This window comes from Myotis lucifugus, unplaced genomic scaffold (genome assembly GCF_000147115.1).
Source record: "Myotis lucifugus unplaced genomic scaffold, Myoluc2.0 scaffold_1516, whole genome shotgun sequence".
NCBI classification, from domain to species: domain Eukaryota; kingdom Metazoa; phylum Chordata; class Mammalia; order Chiroptera; family Vespertilionidae; genus Myotis; species Myotis lucifugus.
The window spans coordinates 1-24967 of record NW_005872564.1 but is presented as its reverse complement, the minus strand read 5'-3'; the positions used below and the strand labels follow the sequence as shown (position 1 = coordinate 24967).

Sequence of the window (24967 nt, the reverse complement as noted above, 5' to 3'; positions counted from 1 at the left end):
GGGAAGAACCTCGAAGTGGGCATGGAATGAACAGGAAGAAAGGAACAGAGGAAACTGGCGTTTTTACTTTCCTGAAGCCTCAAAATCCGATTTTCTCTTCATTTTGAAGGAAAAAAGAAGCAGGTATTTGGGAATTAATGACAATAGTAAAGAAAGTGGGTCCTGAGTTACATACTAGTTCTGAGATTGTGAACCACTTTGACTCTTATTTTGTAGTTTCTTAACCGAAAATGATATTGTGGGGAACACCTAGTGAGCACCTGACCATTCATATAACAAACGCACATGTGTAACCGTGTGCACCATGGTTACCATCTGGGAGAGTCTCGGGGGAATGAGGAAAGATGCGGCCCGGCCCCAGGAGCTGGTAATCCAGTGGGAGACGCAGGATATGCAGATGCAGCCTGGGACAGAGCCAGCCTTGTCTCGCCTCCCAGATGTGGGAGAGCCTTTGGCAGCAGTGGGTCAGAAGTTGCAAGAAAATAAGGTTTGGCCGGCAAGGTGGGGGCTGAGGTGGGGGCTCAGTGATCCATGTCACAGCTGATGTGCCTTGTGGGCAGGGCCATGTCTAGAGCGTGCTCCCTGCCTTTTTTTTTTAATCCTCATCCATGGATATTTTTTCCATTGTTTTTTATTTTTATTTTTTTAGAGAGAGTAGAAGGGGGAGAGAGAAGCATAGACTTGAGAGAGACACAGTGATTGGTTGCCTCCCAGGGCTGGGGATTGAACCTGCAACCAAGGTACATGCCCCTGACATGACCTGACCAGGGGATGGAACCCGCAGCCCATAGTTCACAGGCTGGTGCTCTAACCACTGAGCAACAGCGGCCAGAGCTCCCCTGGCTTTTTGTGCTTTCCATAGCCACGAAGAACTTACTTGGTTCCAGAAACGCTGAGAGAAAACGCTTGCAGCCTTGCTGAGCTCCTTCAGTCCTGGCCCGAGGCCTGTGCGTCTGGATTTAGTCCACAGCTCGGACCCACAGCCCGCACAGCCCCGCTGTGACCCTTGCCTTTCTGCAGATAGGCGCTTGGGCGCACGTGTGGTCCCTTTTGTCAGAATGGGCTGCTGGCAGTCTCACCAGCCCCGGATCTGACTTGGCTGTGCTGGCGTCCGCTCTGGAATATTCCCCGAGTCTGCTCTCCTCATGATGCTGCTGTAAGAAGGCCTGTCGTCCATCAGCGTAGTGGACAGTTATTCAGTGTGATCTGAGAGCCAGGATCTCAGAGGTCGCCCACTGTCAAGGGAGCGGCAGGGGGAGCAGCAGGACTGAGTTTCATCCAGAAAGTCAGGGCAGGCCCAGGAGTTGGAAGAGGGTGTGCGAAGGTGGAGAATTCGTCGCTGCTCACTCTGGGTGTAGAGCTCTCTTGGGATAAGGGTAGCTTTTTCTCCAGGAAAAGAAAAGAGCCCTGGAAAACATGTATTTTTCTATTTTTTCTATTGTTACAGCCACATAAAGGCAAAAGCAGAAAATAATAAGTGGACCAAAAATGTATGAATATGTGTTGTATGAATACAGTTTCCTGTGAAGGTGCAATATCTTGACTAGAAAACACTATGTATTAAAATAGACTTTGTGTTAGGGTGTTAAAGATTTTTCTCAAGGTCAAACCCGGAGAAATAAGATTTTTGGTGGCAGCCCTGCCCTAGAGACTCATAATGCCCTACTTTCTGCTAAGAGATGTTTGGGGATCTCTCTCCCAGCTGCACGGGACTTCTCAACACATTTCGAGGGCTTTTAGACCAAAAAAACCAAAGATTGCATTTCTTATGTAAATGTGCCTCGGGGTATCAAGTGTCATCTTACTTATGATTTGAAGTTATTTTTAACATTTTGCTAAGCAGAACTTGAATTTTGTTTTCCTTAATGGTAATTACCTATGTATTAGTAATGTGTATTTGGAGTAAATTATATTTCCAGAATCTGTATTGGAAGTAAAGTTGCACAGCAGTGTAAATTTTTGACAGTAAAAGTTACTAATGCGTACACTTATCAGAATGTAACTTACTGCCCCTTGTCCTAATGAGCTAATTGCAAGATGATTTTATGAAGGACAACTCGAGTAGTACCTTATTACTCTTAACATTTCCTCCTGCATTTACGCGGGGTGGTCATTTAACACTGTGTGATAAAATGCTCACACCTGGAGTGGGGAATAGGCATTTTCATTCAGATTAAGTCTATTTTATAAAGAACTTTGTCCAAATGTGCAGATTCCCTAATGAGTAATGTTTGCATGGGATCTTCCCAGGACTAGCGACTCTCGTACCCGATTTCAAAGTTTACTTGTGATGTCGAATGTCTTTCACACTAACTGAAGTGTTTGTGTATTTGCTCTTCTGTCCTGTTTTTGCTGTTTCTCTGCTTTAGAGATTCAGAATATTCAGAGAGCTTCTTTCTATGACAGTGTTTCTGGTCTTCATGAGCCACCAGGTGAATGTATAAAGCCTGTAGGTCTTCCAAAACGGAAGGGTCCTAAGCCCACAGGAAGAACTTGCGGGGGGCTGGCAGGGCGGCCGGGCGGGCAGGGTAGAGGGATGCGGCTGGTTTCTGTTTTTGTTTCGCTCATAGACCTGCATGAACCTTTCATTTCATGCTCAGTTTTATTCTACTTCAAGGCAACTGTTTGAGTGCATAAACAATTCAATTGCTACTGCCTACACATCGCTTCTTCTTTTATGCATAGCCCTTGCAGCACTGCATATAAAAGGTATGTCACTACCTTTTCCAGTAGTGCCGTTTTGATACACAGCCCTCCAAGGGAATGGTCAGGAATTGATCTGCTAGTAATGTCTTCTTTGTCTCTGAGTTACCGTTAAGTTTTCAACTCTAAGAAATTCCAAAGAGGAGTTTTTTCTGTAAGTCATTAACATTTATGAACAAATAAGTGCATATTTATCTCACAGGTGTTGGTCTCATCGTTATACCTCTTAGTTGAGATTTATGTGCGTAGCTAGCTAGTTGGCTTCTTTTGAACTGGAGATAGTGAAACTGTCCACCAGGCTTGATATTTGCAAGGCGAGACTAAGATAGAGTGCATTGGTGGTAGAACTTGTACCTTGAACGTGAAATTGAGCTCCAGATGGGCCTTGTGGTCTGAATCCTTAGCTCTGTTTTAAAATACAGCCTAACCATGTTAGAGGTCCCCCCAAAGAACAATATAAAATGAATATTACCCAGCCTTCCAGTTATTTAGTGATGTTATCATGTAATGAAATTAAAAAATACAGTCAAATTCATCTTATAAAATTTCCTTTATACTTTTTAGAACATGATAATGCTGAGATCTATACCCAAAAGGTTTTTAGAAACTACGTTGAAGGAATGTGCCCATTTTTATCCAAGTCCAGATTCCTGCCATCAATTCTAGTTGATGAAACAAGTAGATTGCAATCTTTGGGGGGGGGGGGGGGGATCATGCCAAAGATGATTCCATGAGTTGGAATGGATATTCCACAGAACTGCAGAGGAAGAAGTCCTCCGTCAGCCTGGGCCTTGGGGGGTACTGACCAAGTTGAGGACGTGGGGGAGGAAGAGAGCCAGGAGGTAGTTGTCAGCTGTGGCCTGCCTGAGACTTGTGCTTTGTTAAAAGGTTAGTGCTTGATCTTCTGGGCTTCCTCCCAAGCTGGAGTGCCCTCTAAATCCGTTTCCTTTCATCTTTGGGATTCCTAATATTTAAAGAGAATTCCAGGTGTGAGCTCTTTGGGAGCCGGGACATTGCCTGTTTGTGCTCACTGTCGTTTCCTCAGCACTTGGCGCAAAGGTGGCACCTGAGGGAGGGGGCTGGTGGGTGCGTGGGGACTCCACACCCACTTTCATGCGCAGCAGCTTTGCCCGCTGGGCCTCTGCTCCCCTACGGTGCACATGCTCTTCCTGTGGACCAGGTGTTCTCTGTGCCCACAGGATAGGGATAGAGCCACTTCGCTGGCATCATTCTGGCGGGGAGTAAGCTCACTCACCTCCCCACATTGTCACCTGGGCACATTCTCACCTGAAATGTGCGGTTTTCTCGCGCGCGAGGTGTCCTTTGGTTGAGTTACGCAGCTGAACCAAGTATCCGGGGTCTCCGTCTCTGCCTCTCCTTAGAGGGCCTCCTTCCCCCACAGCTAAATGAGGTCTTGAAGTTGTGTATCGTGTTTCTACAGCAAAGCGTTTTTCTCCTCAATCTGCGTTTATGGATTCGAACCCCCGATAACAGGTTTGAAATGAAAATGTGAGGCTTTAGCATTTTCCATGATTTCTCAGAAGACAGTGATGACGGGGTTCCTAGGGATCCAAATTGTGATGGCCTCTGACATGCTACCATGCAGTGAGCATCTCTCTAAGAAACCACAGAGAACGTTCATACTGTTAGGAAAACGGCATTATGGGGGACTGAAGACTTTTGAGGATGAAGATGAAAGCCTGGGATAAAGAGGGGTTTCCAGAAGCATCGGGGACCAGTGCAGAAGAGAGAGGAGCAGATTCCCTAGAGACAAGATGAGGAGCCCTACAAGTTTGTGCCACCAAGCAAAGGACTGTTTTCCTCCAAATATAAGATACTTTGGAAGTCTGGACCTCTGAGATAGCTAGTCATGGAAGATGCAAGCACAGTAAACCAGCAGAGAGGGATGGCGACCTCAGAGCTGTGGGCAGGGTTCTCAGATTCACAGGGTCTGCGATAGGGCCTCTGAGTTTAGTTCTGAGCCTGGCTGTGCTGGAGGGACAGCGTGAGCTCCCCCGCGGGTCGGACCTGCAGCCTCCAGAGTAGGACCAGCTCAGTTTCTCTGATCACTCGCCGGTGCTGGGCGGCAGCTGACATCTGAAGGTGCCGCCAGAGAAAATGTGAGAAGTCCATGCAGCAAATGTTAATTATCGATAGAGACGTCCCTCGCTCCTTTCGGTCCTTCATAGCAGCAGGACTTGCAATACAGAAGCAGCAGTTGAGACAGAACCACCAAGGAGGGGCTGGTCACCGCTATAGGAGGGCTTCCTCAGTGTCACACACTCTTTGGGGTCTTCCTTCATCTTCTGATGTCACCGAGTTCTTACCTGCCTCCTTGTCATTCGGGGGAAAGGCTTTACTTTAGCCGTGGTTCACACTAAGAAATGATGAAGTTCTGACTTCCAAAACTTTGAACCAGTCTTCCTTTTCTTTTTTAATATATTTTTATTGATTTCAGAGAGGAAGGGAGAGGGAGAGAGAGAAACATTAATGATGAGAGAGAATCATTGGTCAGCTGCCTCCTGCACGCCCCCTCCTGGGGATCAAGCCAGCAACCCAGGCATGTGCCCTGACTGGGAATCGAACCGTGACCTCCTGGTTCATATGTCGATGATCAACCACTGAGCTACACCAGGCAAACCAGGAAGTCCTACTTAGATTCAGGTAGCATGACTGATAAAATGATAATTGTGTAATCTCCTTGTAGATTATTATGTCCGTTGGTCATAAATCTATTTTTGGTGCCATTTTAGGAGCTGTGGTTTAGTGCTTTCACATGGTTTAGTGCTTATTTCAGTTGTCATCCCTTCAGTAGACGAAGGTTTCATTGTTGCAGTGTGGTCTCCTCCTCCATGTTTTACCTGGAGTCTCAATAGGAGTTGGGAGCTCCAGGAGAAACAGCCTTGGGGACTGCAGCTGGAGTTCCTGAGGTCAAATGGGGACAGTGACACTTCGTTCTCAGGGCTCCTGTATCAGACGAGGCAACCTGAGCCTGCGCCTGGCACACGGGAAGTGCCCGAATGCCTGGCGTCTGGCACTGCACTTGCCGCTGCCTCCGCAGCTGCTGCAGTGGCTGGTGCGCCCTGTGCTGGTGCAGTTGGAATGGTGCGAAACAGAAATCGATTAGCGTCTACCTCCTTGGCTAGTACTTAATGCAAGTCCACTTTTACTCATGGTGCCCCGAGGCCAAGCTGGTCAGCAGCCCTGCTCTGCTGCCCAGTGCGATGCGTTAAGCACACGGGCCCTGCCCAGGGGAGACACAGAGAAGTGCGGTAGGAGCTCTGCAGGATGAATGGGCTTCCTGTTTGCCCAGCACCGTGGTCGGCAAACTGTGCTCGCGAGCCACATGTGGCTCTTTGGCCCCTTGAGTGTGGCTCTTCCTAAGCTTTAGGAGTACCCTAATTAAGTTAAAAACAATGTGCCAACCTATATAGTTTAAGTTTAAAAAATTTGGCTCTCAAAAGAAATTTCAGTCGTCGTACTGTTGATATTTGGCTCTGTTGACTAATGAGTTTGCCGACCACTGGCCCAGCAGCGTTGGCTTCTGCGGGGGTGGGAAGTACAGAGGAGGCAGGTAGAGGAGGCAAATTCAAGTTCAGCTTGCACTGGTGCTGGGAGAAGGAGCAGTGTTGTCATCCTCTGGACTTCCTGCAGTTTTCCTAAAAATTCCCAAATACTGTAAAATAAGTGTTATGTAGCCACTGTAAATTTATTACTGGGGATATAACAAGTGGAGGTACATTATGAAGGTATACTAACTGATGTTAGGGATATTATGAAGGTATACTAATTGATGTTAGGATCATTACTGAGAAGTCATAGCAGTTACATATCTGTGTCTGAATTTGTTTTTAACTGTTAGTATCATTTCAGTGTACATCAGTGTGGAATTGTCTCAATTTGTTTAAATGAGCATTGAGAACATGCGCATGCCTAGCCCGAGGCATGTAACAGTGCCAGGTGCCCGAGGCCTTTTGCGGGAGTACCTGATAGGGTTCTAATTTATTACCATCTGGCTATTAAATTAACATTAAAATAAGTTTCTCCCCCTACTGTGGTTTTTAGCCGTATTAACTGCAGTGAGTTTCTAAAGCGCTGGCCTAAATAATTAAAATTAAATGTAGCGACACCAGTGTTTGGCCCGTGCACAGACTGGAAGAACGTGAAAATCTCACGTGCCTCTCGTCTCCTGAGGTTGTCCCCTAGAAGAAGGGCCGGTTAAGCGTTCTGGCACTAGACAGTGTCATTCTTTTATCATTAAAAAAATTATTCATGCAGTTTTATGAGATAGATGATTACAAATGGCATTTTTCTTCTCTTAAATAATAAATATGCCCTTACAGATGGCAGCTCTGTGGAGCTCATCTCACTTCTCACTGTCCAAGTAAGCTTTTAGAGTAATAAATTGTCTGTGAAAATACTTTGAAATCTTTGCAGGCTACTGGGCAGCCAGCTGGCAAATTACCGTGCCCACGCGCAGCCTGGCCAGGCTCTCCTGGCACCTCGGGGAGGAGAGTTTGTAGCAAGAGGATCAATGGAGACCAGAAACCTTGGGCTCTGCACGTGGAGATTTTGTTTTGGTGGCTGTGAAGGTCTTAGAAGGAGCAGAGATGCTCATTTCAAGGAGCTGCTAGAATCGTGTCTTCCTCATTTTCTGCCTTTCTCTGATTCCTGCTCTAACCATTTTCAACAAGAAAATGTCTTTGTAAAATAGAGTTTTTTATAGGTCTTGATTGTTTAGTGAAATTGTATTTTATTAGTGTGGCCCAAGTCATTGAATGCAGTTCCCAAAGTGTCTCTCTTACAAGATAAATTTGTTCATTGGTGGAAGCTAACCCTGATTTTAAATTTTTGAATTAAGGGAAAAAAAGAACTGAAAGTCCGAAGCATGCTGAATGTTTAGCTTTGGATTACCTTTATTAAAAATAAATTTGAGCCCTGGCCGGTTTGTTCAGTGGATAGAGCGTCAACCTGCGGACTGAAGGGTCCCAGGTTCAGTTCTGGTCAAGAGCACGTGCCCAGGTTGGGGGCTCGATCCCCAGTGCGGGGTGTGCAGGAGGCAGCCGAGCAATGATTCTTTCTCTTCATTGATGTTTCTGTCTCTCTCTCCCTCTCCCTGTCTCTCTGAAATCAATAAAAATATATTTTAAAAATAAATAAAATAAATTTGAAAACTAGTTCATTATGAGTGTTTTGGGGTTGTTAGTGTCAAAGCGACTCCTGCTGGGGAAAGCACTGTGACCGCTGTCACGCGTGTAAAGAGCAGCTCAGAGAACTGGGGGCCAGTGTGTGGAGTTCCCCGCACAGTGAACACCGCGCCTCCTCTTTCCTTGTTTGAGGTGTTGTCTAAGCCGGTGTCAGAGGGCTGCAGCGATAGCAGGAAAGGGCTCCCCGGGCCCTGCATGTGTTAGACGCTGGACAGACGTCCCTGGGGAAGCCCAGCCCCGCGAGGAGATACACAGAGTAGAGGGAGGTGCCCCAGGGATCTGGCTGTGGGGAGTTGAAGCCTGGAGGAGGGAGGAGCCTATTTAGTCTGGAGGCAGGTAGGATCCGGAGACTGAGAAGCACCAGGTGAGGAGCTGCCAGGCTGCAAGCAGGGGTCTGCAGTCCCTGCAGAGAGAGCAGGACGGAGACTCGAGGACCTGCGTCTTTCAGAAAATGCACCCGGTCTGCACAGCTGGAGCTTCGGCGTGTGTGGGAAATGCCAGGGAGGCTCCTTCATTGGGCACCTGAGTGTTTCACAGGCGCCTGTAGGGCAGGTCACACCACAGAGGGGACGCTGAGGCTGGAGGAGTTGGGGGGCTGGGCTCCAGATCACGCTCAGGGTGGCAGTGCTTCTGCCTCTTGGAGCGGAGTTCCCATCACTGTTACGCGACTCCTTGGACCATATCCTGTAAGCGGTAGAAGAAAGTGGATCTTCAGTGAAGGGAAAGATAACGCATTTAGCTTTATCTTTCAGAACTTCTTGTTAGTCATTACACACGGACCGAGGCATAGCAAGAACCTGTGTGGCGGGGGGAGAGGACACAGGGAGACTGGGGCCGAGGAAGGAACCAGGTAGGAGGTTGCAGAATCCAGGTGAGGGGTTAGAGCCCCCGCGAGGGCAGCGAAGAGGAGGGATGGATGGAGGATGTTTGAAAGTTTGGTGAGCAGCTGATGTGAGAGGAATGGAGTCTGACCCCTGGTTTCTGGCTTGAGTAAGTTGGTCACGTCTGTAGGAAACACAGGAGGGACAGGGTAGCAGCGGGGGCAGAGAATGTGCTCGCGTTTAGGATATTGATCTCTGCCCCTCCTGCCGCCCATTCTCCTCACCCAGCTCTTCCTCCCCAGCGCCGTGGGGCTTGCTCCCCTGCCCTCACCTCTTCTCACCCCCCTCAGATGGTCCATCCAGTCTCCTAACTGTAAACACTAAGTCAGCAATCCCAGATTTACCTCTCGGTCCAGACCTCTTCGCAGCAGCCTGGGATGTCCACTCAGCTTCTCATCTCCACCCTAATGTCCCACAGGCACCCCAACCTACACAGTTTGGACCCCATTTTCCTACCCACAAAGCCCACCTCTCCCCCATCTTCCCGATGGCACCACAAGCCACTCAGCTCTCAAGCCAAACTCCTAGGAGTTATTCCTGACGGCCCCTTTCCCTTATTTTCTGTCAAGTTAATCATTAAAGTAAGTCAAGTCTCCCACCAAAATAGGTCCTGAATTTTCCTCCTCTGTCCCTCTCATCTAAGTCTCACAAGTTCAAGCTGCTGTCATCTTTCTTAGAACCTGGACCCTACAGTGGCCCCTGTCTGGTCTCCCGGGCCTCCTCCCCACCATCTACACACAGTGGCCAAGGGAGGGTCCCTCATGCGACTTCACTGGCACTAGCCCCTCGCACTTCTTCCTGCCCCTGGTCCTTAGCACATGCTGTTCCCCTCTCTAGAATATTCTCTCCACTGGCTCGTTCTTTCCCTCTTGGCAGTAAGTATAGTTTCTCCAGAGAGATCTCTAACCACCCATCTCTCTCACAGCATCTTGTTCTTTTTGTCAGTGCATTTCTCACTTTGTAGTTGTAAATGTTTTTTTATTCCATTTATCCACTAACATCTGTGCATCGAGCCTGTTATGCCAGACATCATGCTAGGGGCAAGGGTGCAACGTTGAGTAAAAGCACACATGACAGGCGCTTAGCGAGAATGTGGAAGGCAGAGGGGCCTCTGTGACTTCTGGGTGGAGAGGAGAATATAGGTGTTTGGGACTGATGCTGGGAGTCGGGTACAGGTAATTGAAGTCACATGAGATCACCCGGGATGAGGCTATGGCTTGGGAAAAGCAGGTCAGTGTGTGCCTGGACTTGCATCCGGCCTTATCCCAGAAAGGCTTTCAGGGGTGTTGAGTTTGGACCCCTTGTGAGTGCCCCGGTGTACGGGAAAGGCAGAGGAGAAGTCATCGGGGAGACTGGAGTAGCTAGAGAGGTCGATAGAGGTCAAGGAGAAGGTGGGGTTCATGAAAGGAGCCAGGAGTGACGAGAGGCTTTAGGATGCCGCTCTGTGGTCAACAGGAAAATACTAGTATATCAGGGTCAAGTAAAACAGATGTTGGACAGCCTGCTCTTAACACTTGACCGGTGGTTGCCTGAGTGTCAGGTGGAGGAAGGAGGCAGGCTAGCAGCCAGGGCGCTGGGCAGCGGGAAATGAGTGGAGAGGATGCGGAGGGGCCCACGGATGAGCTACTCGGGAAAGAAGCTTGGCTCTGAGGAGACAGAGAAGTGGGCAGGCGCAGGTTAGAGGAAGCTCATTGCTCCGTGGCACACGCAGGGGTGGGGTTTGGTGGGGTTTTTGCCGGAGCAAGTAAGAGGGACAGGGTTGAAGGCCAGGGAAGAAAGGTGGTCTCCGAGGTGGATGGAGGCAGAGTCCTGAGCACAAACAGGGAGCTTTGACCTGAACCCGAGTCTGGTGGCTTCGCTAGGAGAAATGGGACTATAGTGTGCAGGCTGGGCCTGGGAATCGATCCGACTTCAGCCCCCTTCTCCCCACTTCCATGTAAGACATGCGTGACTTGAAAAGTTGCCTTACCTCCTGGGTCATGGTTTTCTCTTCTGCACAAAGCTCATTGAGATCTTGAGGTCCCCACGTACCTTCTATTCTGGGGAACGGATGAAAGAAATGCAGGTGGCTGTTAAGATTGACAAGGGCATTAACAGGGCAATTCAATCGATATTTTGATTTAAATATTTCAGTAGTGTGTTTCATTCATGTAACAGTTTTTTCAAATGAGAGCGTATTGTGCACCAAGTGTGGATGGTGCCCTGTGTTGGACTTCTGTTTAGAATCCCATCATTAGAGGTGTTAGGTCTGTGTGGACAATGTGAACCCTCAGCTGAAGGATCTGAGAAGTGTAACCATCATTAAGTGTAGCTTAGGCGCTGATTCTTTTTAGGAGGCTCCTTCCAAATTTGTGTTCTTGCCCTTTAATAAGTTTATTCACGCTTTGAGGAGAGAGCTGAAGTTTACTCATTCCCACAAATCTGAACTAATGCAATCTCTCCCTGCAACTTGGATGGCGTTTTTACTAAAATCCTAATGACTGATGAGAGATGACTCTGGTCCCTAGTTCCTGAGCCATAGTCATTAAGTGGATTTGCTTTGTACAGTTTATATTTTTACGTATATCTTTATAAGCCTTTCCTGTTTTGAGACTTGTCATAATATCCATTTGTGTATCAATAATGCCAGCCAGTGATCTCTCATATACCAAGTAATTGTGTATGTAACAGGCAAATGTTATCGGGCAGTGAGTCCCTGAAAGTAGCGCAGCGGAAGGCATCTGCTGGTATGTGGTCTGAAGCTGTCAGAGCTACACTACCCGCCCTTGAAGTGTGTGGCTGTTGGTCCCACGGCTTGTGCAGTGTCTCCGTATGCTGACTGCCTCCCTAGATGGCATCTCTCCTCATCTGTCCACAAGCTTGTGCTGCTGCACTCACTGTGTCTTGTCTTCCCTGCGGGAGAGTGGGTTTGACTCGTTGTCCTCTTCCTCTTTATGTTCACCAGTGGATCGGATTGTGGGCCTGGATCAAGTCACTGGGATGACGGAGACAGCTTTTGGCTCTGCCTATAAAACCAAGAAGGGCATGTTTCGAACCGTCGGCCAGCTCTACAAAGAGTCTCTCACCAAGCTGATGGCGACTCTCCGCAACACCAACCCCAACTTCGTTCGCTGCATCATTCCAAACCACGAGAAGCGGGTATGTGTCCAGCACGTGCTGGGATCGGACACTGAACGAGGTCGGGGCGGAGCGGTTCAAAGATAACACTCTCCTTTGCTGGTCAGGCTGGGAAACTGGACCCGCACCTCGTGCTGGACCAGCTGCGCTGCAACGGTGTGCTGGAAGGCATCCGCATCTGCCGCCAGGGCTTCCCCAACCGGATCGTGTTCCAGGAGTTCCGGCAGAGGTATGGGCCGCTCGCTCACCTTTTCCACGTGCCTCGCAGCATGAGGGTGGGAGGCATTCTTTTCCTGTTCCCTGGAGAGTCCGATTTCTTCACATGTGGGAAAGGCTAATCCTTATTACCTTCACTTTTGGTCAAGACTATTGAGGGCCTGCTTCATGGGGAGGTCATGCTGTGACTGCTATGGTACTTCAAAAACTGCTCTGTCTGCAGGGTCAGCTGAGGCTTACAGTTGCTCATTTAAACAGTTCCATTTGGGGCTTGAACTTTTTGTTGTTGTTGTTAATCCTCACCTAACAGTATTTTTCCATTGATTTTTAGAGAGAGTGGAAGGGAGGAAAGAAGGGAGGGAGGGAAACATCAATGTGAGTGAGACACATCGATTGGTTGCCTCCCATACTCACCCCCACCAGGGCTGAGGATCGAACCTGCAACCCAGATATGTGCCCTTGACCTGGAATTAAAGCCGAGACACTTCAGTGCTCAGGCTGATGCTCTAATCATTGAGCAACACCACCAATGCTAAACATAATTATATTTTTTAATATATATTTTTTATTGATTTCAGAAAGGAAGGGAGAGGGAGAGAGAGATAGAAACATCAATGATGAGAATCATCGATCAGCTGCCTCCTGCACACCCCCTACTGGAGATGGAGCTCACAACCTGGGCATGTGCCCTTGACCGGAATCAAACCCAGGACCCTTCAGTCCACAGGCTGACGCTCTATCCACTGAGCCAAACCAGCTAGGGCCATAATTATTTTTTAAGCTGATATTTTAAAATACAGTCATGCCCCCATAACAATGTTTTGGTTAAAGACAGGCCACACCCTAGTCAGTTTGGCTCAGTGGACACAGCATTGGCTGCAGAGCAAAGGGTCCCAGGTTCGATTCTGATCAAGGGCACTTACCGTGGTTGTAGGCTCCTCCCCGGCCCAGGCCCTGGTTGGGTCACGTGCCAGAGGCATCCAATCAATATGTTTCTCCCTCTCTTCCACTCTCTCTAAAAGATCAATGGAAAAATATCCTCAGGTGAGGATTAACAATATATATATAAATAAATAGATAGATAGATAGATAGATAGATAAATACAGGCCACATATATGACAGTGGTCTCATAGATTATAATGGAGCTGAAAAATTCCTGTCACCTGGTGACCTCACAGCCATTGTAAGGTCACAGCACAACGCATTCCTCATGTGTTTGTGGTGCTTCTGGTATAAACAGACCTGCTGAGTTGCCATTCATATAAAAGTACAGCACATACAATTAGGTACAGTATATAACAGTGGTTGCCAACCGGTGGTCCGTGAGGTCCGAAAGGTTGGCGACCGCTGGTGTATAACACTTGATAATGTAATAAATGACTACAGATTTATGTATTTACTATACTACACTGTTTATCATTATTTTAGAGGGTACTCCTTCTATCTGTTAAAAATGTTGTAAAACAGTGTGCCATGTTTTATTGGCAGCAGCCTCACTATCTCATGTTTCCCACATGTCTGATTACATCATCTTCTCTGTGCTTCATTTAACTCATGTTTTGTACAGTAACATGAATAGGCTTATAGCCTAAGAACAACAGGCTATATACCATACAGCCTAGGTGTGCAGTGGGCTATACCATCTAGGTTTGTGTAAAAATAACAGAAATGGATGCAATAGAAATGAATGAAAACTTATGGTGGGAAATTGGTTTTTTTAATGTATTGCATAATTTTCTTTAATATTTAGTTTGCTTTTTTCTCCTGGAAATTGGATTTTCAATTATGGCAGCCTTTGTTGTTCCATAAAATAAACAAGCCTGCCATCATAGGATGGCCCTTTCTCCCACTGTTCCAGAGGGAATCCCGTTGAGCAATTATTCCAGCTCTTATGGGTTTGGGGGAACCTGTATTGTGGCCTCATTGTATGATAAACAGTCGGGTAGACTCTCCCTTTTTATGGGTAGGAGAAAAAGGAACATAATTGACATCCAGAGGACAAAGTTGATGGTGTAGCCAGGATTCATCTTTAATATAGCCAACTACCTATTTGCTCCACTTTATTTTTATTGAGGTGTAACTACATAAAGCGCACAAATCTTTTTTTCCAATTACACTTTACATTCAGTATTATTTTGTATTAGTTTTAGGTGTATAGCATAGTGGTTAGATAATCATATGCTCTACCAAGTGGTCCCCTGATATATCCAGTACCCACCTGGTGCCATACATTTACTAATATATATATAAAAGCTTAAGTGACCGTTCGACCAATTGCTATGACATGCACTGACCACCAGGGGGCAGATGCTCAACACAGGAGCTGTCCCCTGGTAGTCAGTGCGCTCCCACAGAGGGAGCAGTACTCAGCTGACCGATGGGCGCCAGACGCAGGGCTCACGGCTGGCCGCCACAGCCCAGAGATTGCATCGAGCCTACCAAGCGGCGGCAGCAGGCGCAGCGGGGCCTGGATGGGCAGGAGCAGCAGGCGGCATTGGACTGCCAGTTTCGGCCCGATCCCCGCAGGCCATGCTGAGGGACCCCACGCACCAAGCTTCTAGTAGTCACTATAAAGTGCACAGTCTTCAGTGTGCAGCTTAGTGAATATATGTACACCCAGGCCATTGCCATTTTGAATGTCACCCTGATGCTTTCTCTTCTCAGTGGAGGCCTCTGGGCATTGTTGTCACGGCCTTTTCTATGATCCAATAGATGCCCACAAATCGGGCACAGAGAGCCGATTCTCCTGCATCTTGGGCATGTGAACATTTTGGGGAAATAAAAAGCAAAAGGTTTTTAAAACACCATGCTTTTATTCTTCTCTGCCACAATTTTTATACCTAGTCTTTGACGTGGGAGAATTAGCCTTATGTTCATTTTAAGAAATAGAAAATCTGATTACCACTTGGTTACTTCTTTACACTTAATTTGACATGATTACCTATAAAATTGCCTCGTAGAGAAAGCAGAACTCACAGTTAGTAGGTAAACATTCACAAATGTTTACCAAAACCTTTTGGCTGCTTTTCTTACAGATACGAGATCCTCACTCCAAATGCAATTCCTAAAGGCTTTATGGATGGCAAACAGGCTTGTGAACGAATGGTAAGCTTTTCTTGATTTTCCTGCTTTGTGGACTATTGATATAATCTTTTCCAACAGCAAAAAATAAATGAACTCTTTCGCTTTTAGATCCGGGCTTTAGAATTAGATCCAAACTTGTACAGAATTGGACAGAGCAAGATATTTTTCCGAGCTGGAGTTTTGGCACATTTAGAGGAAGAACGGGATTTAAAAATTACCGACATCATTATCTTCTTCCAGGCCGTTTGCAGAGGTTACCTAGCAAGAAAGTAAGTGGGCAATCATAAAGGGGGTGGGAGGTGTCTCTTCTGTGACAGATCAAAAGAAGGACATAGTTAATAAAGCAGGACTAAAGACCGCCAGCCAGGGAACAGGAGGGACCCTGTCGCACTGTCGGCATTGCCTCAGACCCTCAGTGTGGGACATGGTAAATGGCAGCCACTGTCAGGCAGCATCTCTGAAGAAAGGGGAGGGCGTCCGTGATGGGTGCCTGAGGCTGGCTGGGCGGCTCATGAACTGACCTGGGCTCCAGCAGCAGCCGGTTCCCGTGTGTCACTGAGGGCTTGATTTGATACATGGACCCACTCCGTGTCTTAGCCAAATAAGAATGGTTGCCTTTAGGAAGTGGTCTCATGACAACCACCATTAAGACGGGCTTTTCTTTATGTGATGAGTTTTTCCTGCTGTCCTTCAGGGCCTTTGCCAAGAAGCAGCAGCAGCTCAGCGCCCTGAAGGTCCTGCAGCGGAACTGCGCCGCGTACCTGAAGCTGCGGCACTGGCAGTGGTGGCGCGTCTTCACGAAGGTGGGCTGCGGGCTCTCCAGGGAGCAGCGATCGCCCAGGGACCACCCTCCGGCAGGAGACGTGATGATAAACTGCTTAATTTTGTCACAGGTGAAGCCGCTCCTGCAAGTCACTCGCCAAGAGGAAGAACTTCAGGCCAAAGATGAAGAGCTGCTGAAGGTGAAGGAGAAGCAGACCAAGGTGGAAGGGGAGCTGGAGGAGATGGAGAGGAAGCACCAGCAGGTGTGTGCGCTGGCTTCTTACAGGGGCACACGTCCCAGCTGACGTGAGCGCCCCCACTGGCAGGAACTCACACACGTTTCATTGTGGTCGCTGTACCCGCATACCATCTTAGTTGATGCGTATCTTTCACTCCTTTCCAAAGCGTAGGCATTCGAGAACAGACAACAGATCCGTTATGCCATGCATTTGTCTTTATATGAACCAAAGTCAGCCTTGCCTCTTGCATTTTGTCTTTGTCGTATTTGGACACGCAGATGAGCATGTCTGCTTATCAGACATGTATTTGCACCTGTTTTCAATGAGACTCCCAGTGTTATCACCGTCCTGTCACTGCTCATGGGGGAAATAGAAAAAGGTGAAAGGATGAGATGGTGCAAGGTCACCACCTGCCTCTTCGCAGTGACAGTGGTCTCCAGTCCATGTCCCTTCCCAGGCAGTGGTGCTTCATGACAAATAGAGGCTCAAGAACTGTTTATAGATGACAGTGATAGAACTGGAGTGGTCAAGGCCAAAAAGATTAATAATAAAGTCACTTGATACCACACAGCTTTCGCAGTCACCATAAACTTTATTACATTTGAGTGTTTTCCCTCTCCTGTTTTTCTGTCCCTTCATAAATTATCTTAATAGAAGAATGGGTGTTCTTAAAATAGCATGAGTTTAATATGCTACAACTTGAGACAGCAGAAACAACTAAAGTGTTTTCATCTGGCTTATTTTGCTACAGCCAAAAACATACTTGAAAGTTTTGCCAGTGGCGGTAATATATTTGTAACTTTCCATTTCTTTGGTGCATTGACCACTGAGATCTTGGTGACTGTATCTTGGGTGTGTGCTGAGGGCAAGTCCTAGTCCTGGGCGCTGTTGTGATTGCAGCTCTTAGAAGAGAAGAACATCCTTGCAGAGCAACTGCAGGCGGAGACTGAGCTCTTTGCTGAGGCAGAAGAGATGAGAGCCAGACTCGCTGCTAAGAAGCAGGAGCTGGAAGAGATTCTGCATGACTTGGAGTCGAGGGTGGAAGAAGAAGAAGAAAGAAACCAAATCCTCCAAAATGAAAAGAAAAAAATGCAAGCGCATATTCAGGTATCTGTGATCACTTTTATTTAGAATTCTATTTTGGGTTTTCCAAGTGAATCTATTGAATGAATAGAAGCTATGGGTTTAGATTCTTAATGTGTATTTTTTTATTGTTGTTAATCCTCACCCGAAGATATTTTTTCCATTGATTTTTAGAGAGAGTGGAAGGAAGGGGGAGAGACAGAGAGAGAGAAACACTGATGTGAGCGAGACACATCAATTGGTTGCCTCCCGCACGCGCCCTGACCAGGGCTGGGGATCGAGCCTGCAACCCAGGTATGTGTCCTTGACCAGAATCAAACCCAGTACCCTTCAGTCCATGGGCCAATGCTCTATCCACTGAGCCAAACCAGCTAGGACTCTTAATGTGTATTTAGGGCAAGAGGAGTCTAGGTTATAAGTACCTATTCTAAAAGATGACCATCATTTAGAGCACACAAGTAATAGATTTCTCCAAGCACAGATTTTTTGTTTTGAAGAAGAATCTTTTTCATGTTCTGATGTGGCATCTTACAGTATGCAAAGTGACTCAAAGTAGAGCTCCCAAGGTCTGTAGCCTTTTGTAGGGAACATAATTTGTCCTTTGTGTTGTCATTAATAATTTTGCGCTCACTCCATTCATTAGGCATGTATGGGGTGGTTTGGTTCATAAGAAATGCTTAGCACTGACGTAGGAGGTGGCCAGGAACCAGAATAAAACACTCAGTCCTTGCTGGTGGCTACTTTCTTACAGATACAAACTGTACAGGAAGCACAGCTATCGCTGTGGGTGAATTCTCACACACACAGTAGTTGCTCTGCGCGTGCCCTCGGACACACACCCCTCTCTTTCCCCTCCTCCCTCCCTCGGCCTATCCAACCTGCTCCAAGTGTCAGGGCATCTGTATCTGCCACCTTCGCTTCAAACTAAGCTCCCTTTCCTCCATGTCTTCCCCTTAATATTTTCTTACCCCATAACTTATTACAAAACACAGATAATTCAGATGTTTGTCAAAACTACAAAGGATATATTATTTCCTTGGCAGATACCCCATACAGTAAATCATCGGGACACTTTCCATTCTTCAATGTATACAGCTTTCAGATATCCCATAATAAGTTAACAGAATATTACAAAAGCTGTAAAAAGTGAAAAACCTTTAATTATCAAGTCTAATCCTAGACTTTATTCAAAGAATCAATCAATGGAAGCCATCTAGCTACCTAACATTGGGGGGTTATTAAACTAGGGCAATGCTATACTGTTCTAAATGTTTATTTTCATGGGCACTTACAATATCTTGATAGAGATAGTTGCAAAATAGTATACACAATGGATCTAATTTAAGGTATTTACAGAACATAAATTTATATGTAGGATTTTATATGGGAATATGCAGATCTAGAATAACATCAACAACAGTGTTTCCCTGGGGGCATTACCAGCAGTTTTGATTTTCTGTTCTCTTTGTTCATTTCAGTAATATGTTTACTCATGGGGGAAGGGCCCCGAATTCACCTCTAATCCCCCCAACCTACTTTTTAATATAAACTCTACATTTTAACAACTTCCAATAAAATACTTGCATTTCTCTACTTTATTTAGAAAACAAATAGGTCCTTGTAGAAATAGGGTGTTTTTATTTTGGTTTGGTTTTTCAAGGCTTTTATCTTTCCGTTCTTTACCAGACTCTCTTATAATTCTAGGGTTTTGCACTGTTAACTTATTCTCTCCCTTTGTGACATGTAAACTCATTCAAACACATTCTAAAAATATTTACGGTAATATAAGTATTCCTGTTTTTCCTCATGAAATACCAGAGGTTCATGCTATTAACTGCATGGGCCGTGGGAAGATCCAACCTTGTTGCCCCCTTACTTTTCTTTTTTTCTCTGAGGCTTGGTCCCAGTGTGCGAACCTTATTTGGATTTTAATTCAAACTAATGTATGTTTAAGTGGCCTTTATCTTTTAGTGATACCTACCGCCTGGTTTCCCAAATGAAATGTGTTTTGGATTTGCTTCAAAATAATGCTAAGGGAGAAGGTGGAGGCAGAGAGGAAGTGAGGTTGGCCATGAGCTGGTGCTTGTTAAGGCTGGGCTGCTGCATCTGTGTGGGGCTCATTGTGCTGCTCTGTGTCCTTCATATCTGTGTCTGAGGTTTACACAATAAAAAGTTAGTCTTTTGCAAGGGTTTCATTTCAGAATCAACCATGAGTAAATTATTTAGCCAAAGTTATCCTTGACACTTTCTTAAATTGACCGTACATAGCTTTGTATGTACAACCTTGTGCAATCAGGTATATGTTATTGCGTACAATAATGTCAGCATATGAAATAAAGAGGAGCCTGTTATGATAAAAGTATGTGTAAACACCAGAAGCCCACCCAGTTTGGTGACGTGCTTCTGTGGTGAAAGGAGACAGCCCACTGCCAGGCCCTCTCCTCTTTCAATTGTTCTGTTCTGTTCTCTCAGCTTGTGGCCAAACATATAGAGTAGAAACAGATAAGTATGTGTTTGATGTAGTTCTATATTATTCATATTTCCCTGTGACACTAATTCAGAAATAGGAAGTTTAATTACTATATGTTATCCTATTGTATAAATAAAATGCCAACTTTTAATTACCAAGACTTTTATGTAGTGTGTTCATAGTTCCTCAATATTACACATATTTAGCTCTGGCTGGTGTGACTCAGTTGGTTGGAGCATCACCCCAGACTCTCTTATATTTCTAGGGTTTTGCAAAAGGTGGCAAGTTCAATTCCTGGTCAGGGCACATACCCAGGTTGCAGGTTCCATTCCTGGTCTGGGTGCATATGGGAGGCAACAGATCAATGTTTTTCTGTCAATGTTTCTGTCCCTCTGTCTCTCTCCCTTCCTCTCTCTCTAAAAATCAATTTTTTAAAAAATTTCACTTTTTTATATGAATCACATCTGTTACTATTTCCTGACATTGCTGGCTTAACAGAAATGCTTGTTTTCAAAGCTTGCTGCACTTTCTCGTGCTGGCTTCCAGAAGGGTTGACCCAGTTTGTACGTTAACCTGTGGTTCATACAAATGTCTGCTTCACATAACTGCATTTCATATTTTTAAAAATATCCTTGCCAGCCCTAGCTGGTTTTCTCAGTGGTTGGAGCATCAGCCCACGGACTGAAGGGTCGCAGGTTCAATGACAGTCAAGGTCATGTACCTACCTCTGTTGCAGGCTCATTCCCCAGCCCCAATCGGGATGCGCACGAGACGCAACCAATCAATGTGTCTCTCTCATAGATGCTTCTCTGTGTCTCTACCCTGCCCTTCCATTCTCTAAAAATCAATGGAAAAATATCCTTGGGTGAGGATTAACAAGTAGATACATATGTATACATATATATCCCTGCCATCTGAGCATCACAAATTAGTGTTTGTGGGTTTTTGTTTTGTTTTTTCACGAATCGGCATTTCACGATGCGTCCCTTGGTTATTCATGGCCGGGTTTGGTGGGAAGGTGCGAGCTGACCGTGTGTTCACAGGACCTGGAGGAGCAGCTGGACGAGGAAGAAGGGGCCCGGCAGAAGCTGCAGCTGGAGAAGGTGACGGCCGAGGCGAAAATCAAGAAGATGGAGGAGGAGATTCTGCTTCTTGAGGACCAAAACTCCAAATTTATCAAAGTGCGGATGTTTCCCTCCCAAGCTGCTATAGAATACGGGAATGTTTCTGTGGATGCTGTCATGAAAGGGGCTTTAACCAAAAAATTCTACAAAGATTCCAGATTCGTTCCTTCTCCCTCAGTCTCTACCTGTATAGGTTTCTAAAGACACAGGCACAATGTAATGTTTTAAATCCACTCAGCATCCTTATAGTCCTTTAGACTTTCACTTGCGCCCTTTGTGCAAGTCGATCATTCATCGATGACTTGTCCCATGGGGCCCAGCATTCATTCGTCAGCGCTGGTTGTGGGAATCTGAAGGCCGGCGGCTGGGCCAGCCCTGAGGGGTCAGCACCGAGATGATGAGCCTCCGCCTCTTTGGAGGATGTGACCTGTGGGGAGGCAGGGCCGGTTGTGTTCTAAGTTATACCAAACCCGAGTTGTTACTTTGAATGCCTTTTCTGAGGCAGTTCTTTCTGTTCAGGAAAAGAAACTCATGGAGGACCGCATTGGTGAGTGCTCCTCTCAGCTGGCTGAAGAGGAAGAAAAGGCAAAAAACTTGGCCAAAATCAGGAATAAGCAAGAAGTGATGATCTCGGATTTAGAAGGTTAGTGTTTGGGGCTAGAAAAATGTAGGACCAGGGACATAGGAATGTTTAGATTTTACTTTAATCAGAACATGATAACAGAGGATGCATGGTGATTACTAATAGCCTTCGGTTTGTGTTTATTAAAACAGATCTAGTCACCACAATTTGTGATAGAATAGCAATAAATTATTCTTTTTAATTCACTTTTTAATATTAGATCCCGTGGTGAAACACGGTGCCCTTTGTGGCCATACTTGGGATCGAAGTCATGTTTGAGCTGTTGAGGCCGTTGGACTTTGTGGGTCTGATCCAGAAAGTGCGCCTGGGCTCCGCTTCATGACGGGACCACTTCCTGCAGGGACAGAAGGGCCGAGGGTGACAGTGCCCACACCAGTGGCAAAAGATAGGCATCCTGGGGGTTTTTGCAAAATCAGTCATGGCTTTCTTCAAAGAGAGAGAGAGAGAGAGAAAGAGAGAGAAAAGGGTTGGAAAGAGCATAGGAAACCTTCCCTTCGGCGAGCAGCTGCGGGCGGTCTCCCCACGAGGGGAAGAGCCGACGCTTAACGCCCAGCATCGTGAGGGCTGTGGGTCCTGCAGAGCGAGATCACCCTTTCCAATGCATTGCTTCTATAAGGGGGAGAAAGGAGCTTATTTGTTTGTTTTTAATATTTAGGGCTTTGCGGTCTTTCTTTTTTTTTTTTTTTAAGTATAGATCAGAGGTTGGGGAACCGTTTTCCTGCCAAGGGCCACGTGGATATTTATAGCATCATTCACGGGCCATACAAAATTATCAACTTAAACATTACCCTGCTATATTCGGTCGTTCACTTAACCAACTCACCCCTAATGCCTCGGCAGGGCCAGAGCAAGTGATTTGGGGGGCCTTTCACCGCCCGCGGGCCAGACGTTCCCCACCCTGGTGTAGACACAAGAAGGGCTGCCGTAGGAAATTACTTTCAGAGGCCGTTTTCCCAGTGTGTGGTCCCTCCTGGGGAAGGGCACCCGCAGCAGAGGTGCTGCTCCCTGTGTGATGGGCCAGCGATGTTCGGTCTCATCTCCTAGCATTGGGTTCCCGCTGCAGAGCACAAAGGCTTACAGGTTCTGTTGTTATGAGAAGGCATCCGAGTGGAACAGATCGCTGCTGTTGATTAAGGAACCATTGCCAAGTCCAAGAGGGGAGGGCAGAAAGCTGCAGAGCCCTCTGCCCTCTCTCCCTCACACGTGGGAACAGCTGTCTTGGTTCAACCAGGGATTCCCCATGAAAGGGAGAGGGTGACAGGCTGTTGCACACACTGCCAGCCTCGGCCGGGCCCCTCTGCAAACCCGGGCACAGCGGTGGGCGCACCATGAGAAGCTTTCTGATCGCTTCGCTCTAATAGCGTGCCCACTTTCCATGAAAGGACGTCCTTAGAACCCACCCAGCTTCTTCCTTAAAATACCCTCCTCCCACCAGTGATCTGCCTTCAGTTGGGTTTTGAATGACTCATTGGTACAGTGTTATCAAGGCAAGGACATGCTTTTAAATAAAATAGCTTCTTTTTTACTTTAATCCGTTTGCATTTGGAGTTTTTCATGTGGCGTGTCCCTCAGTGTGTTGAAGGTCTGTGTCTTGCCTTAAAGAACGCTTAAAGAAGGAAGAGAAGACCCGTCAGGAGCTGGAAAAGGCCAAGAGGAAACTGGACGGCGAGACGACTGACCTGCAGGACCAGATCGCTGAGCTGCAGGCCCAGATCGACGAGCTCAAGGTGCAGCTGGCCAAGAAGGAGGAGGAGCTGCAGGGCGCGCTGGCCAGGTCCGCCCCCCGGACCCCGTGGGACTGTGCTGTGTGGGCTTTCTGTCCGTGTCTAGTCGGTGCAGACCCACACCTGGGAGGGAACACGTCATTTCCGAGTTGTTGGGTGTGGCATTCGAACCTAAAAACCCAGGAGCACGTCATTTATGTCAGGGCAGCAAGAAAACCTAAGCCGTTCTCAGAATTCACACTGAAACTCACTAGGCTCCTCAGGAAATCCTTGGAAATTCACAGCAGAAAAAATGTGTCACAGCAAACGTTTGGTTTCTGTCCACGTCAGTGTGTTCGAGAAGTTTAGAGAAATCACTTCAGAAAGGATACCCACCCCATACACTTGAAGCATGATTTGCTATTCAGTTCTAGACCATTAGAAACCATATGTAGTGAATATATTTATATCTAATACTTTCATTTCTTTAAAAAGAATAACTGTTTGGCTACATGGTCATAGGACTTAGAGTTTATAATTTATTATAATCAAAATCTATAACAGACATTTTTCTGTCCTCTACCACTGTTACTCTGACTTTGGCCAAATTTCTGCCTTTTCATTTACAGAGGTGAGAGCTAGATTCTAAAGTTAAAGTTCTCACCACTCGCTGTCATGGCTGTCAGCTTCCCCTCGCTCATCACAAACATCCCAACTATGCCCAGTCAGGTATCTACCACATCCAACCACACACCAGCAAGAAGATGCGGATGGGAGAGAGCGTAGGTGGGAGGCCTGGCGGCGGCGTGTCTCCTCTGCTGTGTGTTCTAAGGACTTTTTTGAATTTGCCGGTTCACTGTAGGAGGGCACCAGTTTGGTAGGCTAGACTGCTACCCTGAGCAGTGTTCTAAGGATAACATTTTATTTTATAGGGAATTTTTTTAGGTTCTAATCATGAAAGTGATTGTCTTATCTCTTAATGGAGATAGTTAGCCCTTTGCAAAGGGGGCTGGGCTCGATTCTGATTCTGTTTTTGCCAACCAGCTTTCGGGCCTGCAGGTCACTGCCTGTGTGCCTCCGTGCCTGCCGTGCAGGCCCTGTGCCGCGCCAGGCTCGTGCCACGGCAGAGGCTGGGTAACCGGGTCTCCCTGTGGAGAGGTGCAGGGGCGGTCCCGCTGGGGAGCAGCCCTTCCGCGCCCCGGCTGAGTGCGGCCCCCCGGGCCTGGCTGTTCTCACAGGGGCGACGACGAGACGCTCCACAAGAACAACGCCCTGAAGGTGGTGCGGGAGCTGCAAGCCCAGATCGCCGAGCTTCAGGAGGACTTTGAATCGGAGAAGGCTTCGCGGAACAAGGCAGAGAAGCAGAAACGGGACCTGAGTGAGGAGCTGGAGGCTCTGAAAACCGAGCTGGAGGACACGCTGGACACCACCGCCGCCCAGCAGGAGCTTCGGTGAGTGAGGCCGGCGCCCGCGGGGCTCCGCACGAGAGCGGGCTGACATGGCGGGTTCGCTGGCCTCTTCAGGAGATGGTGTGCGTTCTTTAGGTTGTATTTTAAGTGTCCCCTCTCCGTCCTGGAAATAATGGCAGGTAGAACAGTAACAAAGTAACAGTGGTTAGAAGCAAGCCAGCCTACGCGGGTAGGTGGATGGACCGACAGACTGAGGTGCCCAGGGAGCCATGATCAGAAAGCCTGTCAGTGCTGGGTATCTAAGGGAAAGACGGACAGACACACC

General features: G+C 47.0%; 1 protein-coding gene across 1 annotated transcript in view; it reads left to right on the top strand.

Moving 5' to 3' along the window:
* The window catches only part of LOC102420437 (myosin-10), a gene marked incomplete at its 5' end in the record, with an annotated part of 41892 nt that extends 17189 nt beyond the window's left edge, over positions 1 to 24703 (top strand). The window contains 11 exons of the mRNA XM_023748539.1: positions 11736 to 11929; positions 12016 to 12137; positions 15161 to 15230; positions 15318 to 15478; positions 15904 to 16012; positions 16103 to 16234; positions 17111 to 17317; positions 20807 to 20944; positions 21407 to 21530; positions 23133 to 23304; positions 24472 to 24703. Coding sequence (XP_023604307.1) covers positions 11736 to 11929; positions 12016 to 12137; positions 15161 to 15230; positions 15318 to 15478; positions 15904 to 16012; positions 16103 to 16234; positions 17111 to 17317; positions 20807 to 20944; positions 21407 to 21530; positions 23133 to 23304; positions 24472 to 24688 — 1646 coding nt within the window. The remainder of the gene's footprint in view (positions 1 to 11735; positions 11930 to 12015; positions 12138 to 15160; positions 15231 to 15317; positions 15479 to 15903; positions 16013 to 16102; positions 16235 to 17110; positions 17318 to 20806; positions 20945 to 21406; positions 21531 to 23132; positions 23305 to 24471) is intronic.
* Positions 24704 to 24967: the final 264 nt, after the last annotated feature.